This window comes from Triticum dicoccoides, chromosome 4A (genome assembly GCF_002162155.2).
Source record: "Triticum dicoccoides isolate Atlit2015 ecotype Zavitan chromosome 4A, WEW_v2.0, whole genome shotgun sequence".
NCBI lineage: Eukaryota > Viridiplantae > Streptophyta > Magnoliopsida > Poales > Poaceae > Triticum > Triticum dicoccoides.
Window position 1 is genome coordinate 349098909 of NC_041386.1, and position 10622 is coordinate 349109530.

Sequence of the window (10622 nt, forward strand, 5' to 3'; positions counted from 1 at the left end):
ATGGTGTCCCAAGATACCAAATATGATTTTCGCTGGCCTCTTTTGCTTCCCCACCAGAAGGCATTAATCATGGACGTTAAGGGTTGACACAATCTTCTGGGGAGTCTAAAACAAGATATGGAGTACACCGGTACCTGCGCGACTGCTTTTTATCAAAACTTCCTTACCGGCTGATGACAATATTTTCTCCATCCATTCTTGTATCTTAGTCCACAAGCGGTCCTTTAGGTACTTAAAAGCCTCATTTTTTGTTTGTTTTTTTCGGGTAAAAGCCTCATTTTTTGAAGTACCAACATCAACAGGCATGTGAAGGTACTTCTCAGTTTTTTTAGATGTGTATTTTTTTCTCAGAAGAAGATTTTTTAGATGAGCAGAGTGCGTCACTTGTGTCATTAGGGGAGGTGACAATGACCTCGGCCCTTTTTTTTGGGACCAAAAATGACCTCGGCCCTTGGGTACATGTGGGCTGTGGCTACTGATTTCGTCGGCTTCGGCTTCGGCTTTTATTTTCTTCCGACGGGCCACGAAGCGGTTCCATCGACTCTCTCAATCGAAACTCAGTTCTACGTGGGCCGGGAGGGCTGGAGTGGGGAGCCGACGAGGCGGCAGCGGAGGGGGATCGCCGGAGACGGGATGGACGTGCCGTGGGTGCTGGTGGCGCACGGGTCTGTGACGGCGCTGGTGGTTGTGTCGTTTCTCTGTGGGCAGTGGCCCATCTTCGAGGGCACCTTCGTTCAGAGCATCAACCACTTCCTCACCTCCGGAGCCTACCGCCACTTTCTGTGCGCGCTCCATGCCTCCTCCCGTTTCACACTCACACCGCCTCTTCAGCTTCTCACTTAGTGAAGATTGTTTGTGCAGGCGGCTAGTGCAGGCGGCGTGCGGTACCGGAGCCAGGGATCTCGTGCTCGGCGTCGAGCAGTACTGCTGCGACCGCCCTAACCCTATCCTGCAGGTACACGTGGTGCTGAGTATCTATGTGTGTTGTAACGCGTGCTGATATCATGAAAAGTTAGGGTGTTTGATGTTGATGCTATGTTATGCGAGATTGTTGCTTGGGATTGGCCGATATGATATTGCTCTCTTATGCTGAGTTGAATCAACCAAGGTAGAGAGTTTATTGAATGAGAATGTGGTCGGTTGAATAGAAAGAGTTTGTCAGGGGTTTTGGGGCTGTTGATGATGAATGGATGAATGTTGAGCGATTTGGTGGTTGGTTGTCTACAGACAGTTATGAGATATGCTTTGTTGTGTAAATCTATTGCATTTTCTGCACAAATTGGACGTGCATCTAAATGTTGAATCAACCAAGGTAGAGAGTTTATTGAATGAGAATGTGGTCGGTTGAATAGAAAAAGAGTTTGTCAGGGGTTTTGGGGCTGTTGATGATGAATGGATGAATGTTGAGCGATTTGGTGGTTGGTTGTCTACAGACAGTTATGAGATATGCTTTGTTGTGTAAATCTATTGCATTTTCTGCACAAATTGGACGTGCATCTAAATGTTGCCAATTGAGAAGGGACAATGGAGTATTGAGTTGTGTCAGTTGTGTGAAATTTTAAGGGGTTCCATGCTTGGCTTATTTCTACATTTATGGTGTACCATTTCCATCGGAGAGCTGGTTTTGGGGTGGACTAAAAGTAATTGAAGAATGTCATAAGGGCATACTTGTTTGGGAGCTGGTTTGATGCATCTAAGCTACATGTGAATTGGTGCCTGGTTGGTGGGAAGCCTCACAAGTAATGGTTGGTCCATTTTTAGTGAATGGGCGGTGCTTTGGTCTTGTAGTTGCATGAGCATGTAAATTATGGGGAAGTGGGGAAGAGTGAGGGGAGAAAACAAGTGGAACTAGACAAAGATGAGCTGGGGGCTGGGTCACTTGGGGTGGGCAAATCTCATGGTCTAGTAGTTGAGCTGACTTAAGATCTTTGCACTGATTCAGTAGTGCATTATTAGAGTCACTACTATGAAATTATGATACATACATATAATGCACTTATCCTAGCAGTGCCATCTATAGTTATCTCTCTGTGTTTAATAATGAAATTCTTGTTTTGAACTGTGGAAGCATACCTGCAAAAACAAGTCACTACTTGGCATGGAAAATAATTAAATCACTGGTCAAATATGGAGCCTACTATTGTTTAGGAAGTTCTAATCTGTCCGCAGCAATAAGCTCTAAGCTTCTCCTCCTAATCATGCCAGCTGACTTTCAAAGTGTTAGATGTGCCGTCTTTTCCGTTTATTTTTGTTTTTGGAACATAAGCCTGCCCTATTCCAATACTCTCTCATGTTCCTTATCTCTGCAACTGATTTACACTCCTTTTTTTTTGTTTACTCTGGTTCCTCTATTTACTTGCTTTGTAGTCTTATAGCAGCATAACCATTAGGTTTATCAGAAAATTGCTTACTTATGCAACATCTTATTTGTGATTTTTCTTTTCTTCTTAACTGCAGGTTTTTTATGTTGCCATAATTGGCGGAACATATTTTATAATAGTGCAGTCATCTTTCAAGTACATTCCTGGGTATTACGTGAGTGTATTGCACAGGTATCTCGTTAATGTTTACCAATTTGCAAGACAGTTATTCCTTTGTCCATTTTTGGCAGTCAGAGATCTTGCTCTTGCAGGTACCTGAGCATTGTGGTTGTTTCTATTGGTGCTATACTCTTTGTTCTCACTAGCTTCTCTGATCCTGGGACTATTACTTCTGAGAACGTGTCTCAGTATGTATCTGCCTATCCTTTTGACAACATTATTTATGTAGAGAAAGAATGTTCAACATGCAAGATTACCAGGTATGCTATTTTCTAGTGATTAGTCATACCATGGCTAAATAATTTTAGGTGTTGTTGCCGTGCTTTTACTTTTGTGAATGATTGAAGAGAATAATTTTATCACGATAGTTTAGTAGTCTAACTGAATAAAGGTAAATCACACTAATTATTGTAAAAAAAACACACCTGATTATTTTGGGACTTTTCTTGAGAGGCAATTATCTCACCAAGTAAAAATCAGATTTGCTCTATATGTTGGCTATTGTACTTGCATGGAATTTTAAAATTCTTTTACTTTCCGTCTGTCATGGATTTGATATGAAGCATGTTGTGGTGCGGTCAAGGTTTTGGAACGGACAAATTGTATCCTAGAATTTAAGTTGACAGAGCTCTTTTGTACTTGGATTCAGTAGAAGGTGTAGATATTATTTGATGGTACGCTGGTAACTGTGCAAGTATACTTCGTAATTTCGTAGACTAATTAACTTTGATTGATCCATCGTAAGTGCAACCGATAAACTATTAACTATTATTTTGAAGTTTTTATGAAGTTATGATCATGCACTCGTGCTACAATGTATTATAAATATGTGTTGTTCTCTTTGTTTAGTGTTGTTCATATCAATCTACTTTATTTGACATCCTAAGAATGGTTCATTATGCAGACCAGCTAGGGCAAAGCACTGTAGAATATGCGATAGATGTGTGGCTCGATTTGATCACCACTGTGGATGGATGGTACTTTTATTTGCTGCTTGATGCCTGATGGTATTTCTTTGGCTTGTTTATATCCTGAAATTTGTGTGTTGATACAGAATAATTGCATTGGGGAGAAGAATACTCGCTATTTTGTGGCCTTCTTAGTTTGGTGAGTTTTCTCTTACCTTTTTTCCATGTTTCTTTTCTTTTGGCTACATAGATAGTCCCAACTCCCAAGGATCCATGACTCCATTCAGTTATCATCGACAAACCCCGTTGTGCTATTCAATTTTCTTTTTGTTTCTTAGCGTCATCCTTATTAGTACATGTCAGGCTCCTAATTTCTCATCCTCTTGGCACCCAATAGTATCTCTCAGTTACGGGCACCAACCATGGAGACATTAATAGATGTGACAAGCCCACTAGGTATTTCAAAGTAGATATATATGGCTGGCAAATTATTGGGAGCTAAAAGATTAAAGCGGAAAACATTATTGTTGAAGATGTGACTTACCTTCTAAATTATTCATAAATAATTTACCATGTACTATCCAAGTGCAGTTGTTTAAATATTGTATGTATGATTATGCCCTCCGTTCCAAAATATAAGGTTTATAGTCAAGCATGTGCATGTTTGACCAAGTTTTTAGAAAAAAATATCAATATCTAGAGACCGAATATGTATCATTAGATCCATCACGGAAAATATTTTTATATTTTATTTATTTGATTGTAGATGTCGGTATTTTATTCTATAATCTTGGTCAAACATACACAAGTTTGACTTGCACGAAAATTGATAAACCTTATATTCTGTATTTCTAGTTGTCTGCAGTTTGGGACAGTTGGGGCTGTAGTTCATTTTAATTTGTGTTACAGTCTGTTAGGAAGATTGATCTGCTACTTGATTTTAAAACCTATAGTAATGCTGGCAATTTAATGTATTAGATCAATCTGTTCAAAGCAGATCCTTGCACTTTTCTTGCAACTTTACATTATTTATCTTTCTCCTTCATAACAGGCATTTTCTTTTATGTCTGTATGGAGCAATTATCCTTGGCTTCATTGTTGCTGGTGAATTGAAAGACAAGAAAGTTGTCTACATACTGACAGGTTATTATTCTGTCCGTTCTAAGAGCTCACACTCGTCTAACAGGAATGTCTTCTCATGCTACATTTAACCCTAACCATATGTGGAGGAGTGTTTAATCCTTTTATTCCGTTGTGGCATGATATGATAAAACTCGTCTAATAGAACTATAGGTGAAGTTTATTACTCCCTCCGTTCACTTTTGTAAGTCGTTTTAGACAACTCAAAATAGGCTGTTTTGCACATTTTTTCGAGAAAACGCAAAAGACCTTTGCGTTTCATTCCATTGAAAAGAAAGAGAGATCCAGCCTCCTAGGAGGTGAGTTTTACAATGTCATGGGCTGTTCAATGCACGTCCCAGGAGGTGGGCAGAACAACCCTTAGCCCCTGGGCTCCGGCACTGGCCCAACAGCGGGCCTCTTCTTTGATTCTATCTACTAGCAAATCAATCGAGGGTGTCGCATTGTCAAAGACGCACTCATTCCTATGCTTCCAGATCATCCATGGGACGAGCAAGGCGATGGACTTGAGGGCCTTGCGATGCGTCGTCGGTGTTTGCTCGTTCGCTCGCAGCCACCATGCCATGACAGTGGGCTCCTGGACCGGCGCCTGGGTTGGCATGCGCAGCCAAGTCAGGGTGGCATGCCATGTTTGGCGAGCGAAGGGGCAGGTCAGGAGTAGGTGCTGGATGGATTCTGCTGCTTGATCACATAGGAGGCACCTTGGGTGATGTTGCAGGCCACGTCGGGCTAATCTTTCCGCCGTCCAGCATCGATCTTGGTTAGCCAACCAGTGGAAGAATTTCACACGTGGCGGCGCCCAGGTTTTCCAGACGAGCTTCCAGAAAGTGCATCGCGTTGAGCCTTCGAAGGTGGCCGCGTAGCATGACTGAGCCGAGTAGTTGCCATTGGCCGTCCATCTCCAGAGCAGCCGGTTTGGGTCGTTCGACAGGGGGATGCTGTTGACGGTCTGCCAAATCATCAGGTATTGACCTATCTCGTGGAGGCCGAGGGTTCCCTGGATGTCACGCGCCCAAGCGTTCTGGGCCAGCCCTTCCGCCACCGTCCTCGACTTTCGTCGCCTTTTTGGGATGCACTGGTGGAGCAGAGGGGCGATTTCGCCGATGGACTTCCCATTAATCCAGCGATCCTCCCAAAACAGGGCCAGCCGACCGTCCCCGACTGTCATGGTCGTGGATGCAAAGAAGAGGGCGCGCTCCTCATGTGAGAATTGAAGGTCAAGTCCCTGCCAGGCGCGATCCGTGTCCACGCGAGCAAACCATTGCCAGCGCAGCCGGAGCGCGAGCCCGGTGCGCTCCAGGTCATGCACCCCAAGACCTCCACACTCGATGGGGCGGCATACATGTCACCAATTGACATGGCAGTGTCCACCGTTGGCAACAGCGCGTCCAGCCCACATGAAGCCCCTCTGGATCTTCTCAAGCTGCTTAAGCGTCTTCTTTGGGGGGGCAAGTGCAAGCATTTGGTGAACGAGGATGGCATTAAGCACCGACTTGACCAGGGCGAGGCGTCCAGCCTTGTTCATGAGCCATGCCTTCCAAGTGGGTAGCATGGCAGCCAAGGAGTCGACTAGGGGCTGCAGTTGGGCGGCCGTGGGGCGACGCGTCGTCAGCGGGATACCAAGGTAGGTAACAGGGAGTTGCACTACCAGGCACCCAAGTTGGGCGAGCACCATGTTTGCAGCAAGATCCCCGTGAAGGACAGTGGCAGAACTCTTGGCGTAGTTCACCTGTAGCCCACTTGTCTCCCCAAACAGGGTCAAGATCCCCTTGATTGTGGCCACATCTCTTGGCGTAGCATGGCAAAACAGCATGACATCGTCGGCGTACAAGGAGATCGCCGGGATGCGGCGACGAAGGTGTAGCTGCTGTAGGATGCCAAGGTCGGTGGCGCGGCGCATCAGTCTGCCAAGGATGTCCACCGCAAGTACAAACAGTTGCGGGGACACGGGGTCGCCTTGGCGTAGCCCGCAGCGGTGCCAGATCGGCGGACCAGGCTCGCCGTTAAGAAGGATGCGGGTGCTGGACGTGGATAGCAGTATTGCGAGCCACTCTCGGAATCGGTCTCCGAATCCGTACTGGCGCAGTACCTCGAAGAGGAAAGGCCAGGATAGGGAGTCTAAGGCACGCGTGAGGTCGAGCTTGAGCATGATCCGCGGGGCTCGAAGTTGGTGCAGCATCTTAAGTGATTGCCTGACGAGGATGAAGTTGTCGTGGAGACTGCGGCCGGCGATGAACGCGTTCTGGTTACGACTAACCAGGCTGTCCAACCTTGGGGCAAGACGTAGCGATAGAACCTTGGCGAAGATTTTGGCCACAAGATGTATCAAGCATATCGGCCGGTAGTCGCGAAGCTGGTGTGCGTCGGCGCGTTTGGGCAGCAGGGTCATGAGGGCCTGGTTGAGCCTGTAGAATCCACGGCTTCTCAGCTCGTACAGCTGCTCCGAGCTGCTGGAAGACGTCCATGATGTCGTGCCTTATGATGCCCCAGCAAGCACGGAGGAATTCCGCGGTGAACCCGTCCGGCCTCGGAGCTTTGTTGGCGGGGAGGCGTTTGACAGCGTCCCAGACCTCCTCCACGGTGAAAGGCTCATCGAGGCTCGCGAGATCACCTGGGTCAATTAGCTGTTCCAGGTCCATGGTGACGTTACGCTGAGCGGTCGTGCTCAAGATGCCGTCAAAGTGCTCGAATGCCGCCCGCGCCATCTCGTCATGATCGGTGAGCACTTGCCCGTCCACGGTCAGGCTGAAGATCCGGTTCTTCTGTCGACGGTAGGAGCACTGTCGGTGGAAGAAGCCAGTGTTGGCGTTGCCTTCCTTGAGCGTGGCAATGCGCGCGCGTTGTCGGGCGATGGTGCGCTCCAGGGACGCGAGTCCGAGATACGTGAATTTTAGCTGCTTCCGAAGCCAATCTTCCGGTGCGATGAGCACGCGCGTCTCCTGGGCCTTGTCAAAGCGTGCAATGAGCTCACGTGAGATGGCCAACCTATCCCGAATGTTGCCCGTTGACTTGGCACTCCAGCTAGTGAGGCTGCGAGCCGTGGTCTGCATGCGTATCATGAGGCGGCGGAATGGGTCCGGGTCATGCACCGAGCCCCATGCCGCAGCCACCGTGTCGTGGAACCCGTCAAGGCGCAGCCAAAAGGCCTCAAAGTGGAAACGTCGGTGCGCCGCGGGCATGGGGGAGCAGTCCAGTAGGAGCGGGCAGTGGTCCGACACGACGGACGCGAGGCAACGGAGGTGACACTCGCCGTTTGCCTCCTCCCAGTCCGTAGTGTAGAGCACGCGATCCAAGTGCACCAAGGTAGGCGGGGACTGCTCATTCGACCACGTGAAACGACGTCCGTTGAGGTAGATTTCCTTCAATGCGAGCTCGTTAACAAGGCGGCGAAATTTGCCCATCATGCGCCGGTTCAGGTTGCCGTTATTTTTGTCCTCATCGCGGAGGATCAAGTTGAAATCGCCGCATAGCATCCATGGTCCGGGGCAGGCCGCACGTATCTCCCGGATCTCTTGCAGAAACGCGATCTTGTCAGCGTCCGCTTGGGGGCCGTAGACAACCGACATCCACCAGGGCACACCAATGGTCGTGGTCACCTTGGCCGTGAGAGCATTTGTGGTGAACAATGGGCCCGTGATGCTCACCGCCCTGCTCTTCCATGCCAGGAGGATGCCACCACGCGTCCCATGCGCAGGTAGGTAAGTGTAGTCGTCAAACTCCGAGCCAAGGGTGTCCAAAACAACACGCGAACAAAGTAACTCCATCTTTGTTTCCTGCAGAGATACAATGGACGCGGCGGTGGTGTCGAGCAGCGAGCGGATGGCAAAGCGTCGGGCCCTCGTGTTTAGGCCGCGCACATTCCACACAACAACCTTAAGGCCGTGATCCATGAACAATGAATCGACCGGCGAGGTGCAAGGCCATCCTAGTGCACGTGCGCCTCCTTGACATGCGCCTGCATCGGCGTGGTGGTCATGCATGCTGGGATCTCGCGGTCGACCAGAGCAGCGAAGGCCTTGATCACTGTGAGCGGGATCGGGGTCGCGAACATGCCCTCGTAGGCGGTCATCTCAGCAGAGGTGATTCTTTGGTGCAGCCCGACAATCCCGAGTGTGCGCAAGACCTGGACTTGTGCGCGCCTCTCAGCGGCGGGCGGTGACGCCGTCGAGGAGTTGGTCGAAGCCGAGCGGCCGCGGCGTGGTGCGAAGTTCAGGGGACGGCGCGGCTTCCTCCCCGGGGTTGGCAGAGTAGCGGAGATGTGCTTGGTGGCGGCAGCCAGGAACTCGCCCAGCGTGAGGGTCCGTGGAGCCGAATCACGAGCGCAAGGTTGTCGCATGGTAATGGGCGGAGAGGCAAATCTTCCCGAAGCCGAAAGGCTTGGGCCCTGGCGCGCACTAGCTGGCGTGCGGGGCTCGGCCTCGGGCCTGGTCGGCGTGGAGGTGGGCTGGGCCTGGGGTTGTTGTAGGATTACGGTCTGCGAGGCGGGTGGGCCTGCGTCCTTGTCTGGAGAGCGGGATGAGGCGAGGCACTCTTCTCCGCCCTCGTTGGCGCACGCGAGGGGACCAGGGGGTCGGTCGGCTTGGGCAGCAATGCCTGCGTCGTTGTGGTCGGCTTGGGCGGCAATGCCTGCGTCAGTGTTGGCATCACCCGCGGCAGGGATAGCCTGATCCGCCGCAGGGGTAGATGTGGGTGCAAGAACTCTTTGCCCCGACAAGCAGGCGGACCCCGGCTGTGAGTCTGGCACCTCGCTCAGACCGGACAGATCCCGACAACCCCTCAGATCATGCGAGCCGCAAATGGGCTCTGCAGAATCATCGCCAGGACCATGGGGCCTTGGTTGGGGTGGGACTTCCTGTACATCCAGCGGGTTTGCGGCCAGTGGCGGGGCGCCAGTTGTCCCTGTAAGCGGCTCCGTACCCGAAGCAGATGCGGACGCGCCCAGCGTGGGGCCGCCGCCAGCTTGCTCCGCCTGCACGGCCCTGGACTCCCCAGCCGCCTCATCAGCTTTGTCCCCAGCCAAAGTGTGTTTTGGCCTACGTTTGCCCCTTCCTTTTCTGGCTCGGCGACGTCGATTGGTGGGGCCAGACTGATCCCGTGGACTCGGCTGACCTGGCCATGGCGCCATGGAGCGTCTTCCAGCCACCCGGCGCCGCTGAAGTTTGGGGCGCCGGCCATGTTTGGTCGACAGCCACCCCATCGGCGTGCGCGGCGCGGTTTCCGGCGCGCCACCCAGAGGAGTCCACAGCCATGCCGTTGGCGCGTCCTGAAGGCTGTGCCTCGGTGCGTCGGCGCTTGCGGCCGCGGCGGCGTGCGCGCCCAGCGCCATGACCACGTCCCTGGTCGTTCCCGTCGTGCGCACCATCTGCGCCAGGTCCGCCTCGCGGCTGGGCGGGCGGGGGTGGGGCTCTGCCCCTCTCTGCGCGAGACAAGGCGATGGAGATGGGGTAGGTGAGGATCCTGATGGTGGGTGCCTCGGAGCTCAAGCGTGTCGGGATCTGTTCCACAATTTCCAGCAACTCTTCAGGGAACGACCGGCGGCGCGGCGTATGCTGGCCGGGTCGTGGGTGCGCCCGGCCAACTGGAACACAGCCATGTCCGCCCTGGAACGGGTGCTGGGGTGGAGGCGCTCGATCCAGCAACTCTCCCCGAGTATGTGCTCAGCGGTCGAGAGGTGCCACGCCTGAGCGGGGATGCCACGGAGCTCAAGCTCAACGTGGTACTCGAACTCGCTTGCGCCCGCATGGGCGAGCTTGCTCCAAGGGCGGACAGAGAGGGAGAATCGCGGTGATCTGATGAAGTGGTCGCCGTTGAGACGACGCATGGTGGTGCGCGAGTAGAAAAGGATCAAGAAGTCCTCCGGGTGATGGGCATGGACCGTGAAGTCACCATCAGCGAGCTCGAGAGAGCTGAGGAGCAGGTCAGCGACCTCTGCAGCGGAAACTTGCGGGCGGTTTCCGGTGATGGAAGCCACCATTGCGCGTGACAAAACCTTCTCCGCCTCCTCCATCTCGACAGAGTGTGCCATGATGACCCT

General features: G+C 51.5%; 1 protein-coding gene across 2 annotated transcripts in view; it reads left to right on the top strand.

The window, feature by feature from the left end:
- The first annotated feature begins 520 nt into the window (after positions 1-520).
- Positions 521-10622, top strand: part of LOC119285901 (probable protein S-acyltransferase 17) — a 12706-nt gene continuing 2604 nt past the window's right edge. The window contains exons 1-7 of one of the 2 annotated variants that reach the window (XM_037565230.1): positions 521-782; positions 862-955; positions 2458-2552; positions 2633-2728; positions 3445-3517; positions 3595-3647; positions 4500-4591. In XM_037565230.1, coding sequence (XP_037421127.1) covers positions 634-782; positions 862-955; positions 2458-2552; positions 2633-2728; positions 3445-3517; positions 3595-3647; positions 4500-4591 — 652 coding nt within the window. In that variant the 5' untranslated portion in view covers positions 521-633. Of the gene's footprint in view, positions 783-861; positions 956-2457; positions 2553-2632; positions 2801-3444; positions 3518-3594; positions 3648-4499; positions 4592-10622 lie in introns of both variants that reach the window. The other variant, XM_037565229.1, reaches the window with a different exon arrangement.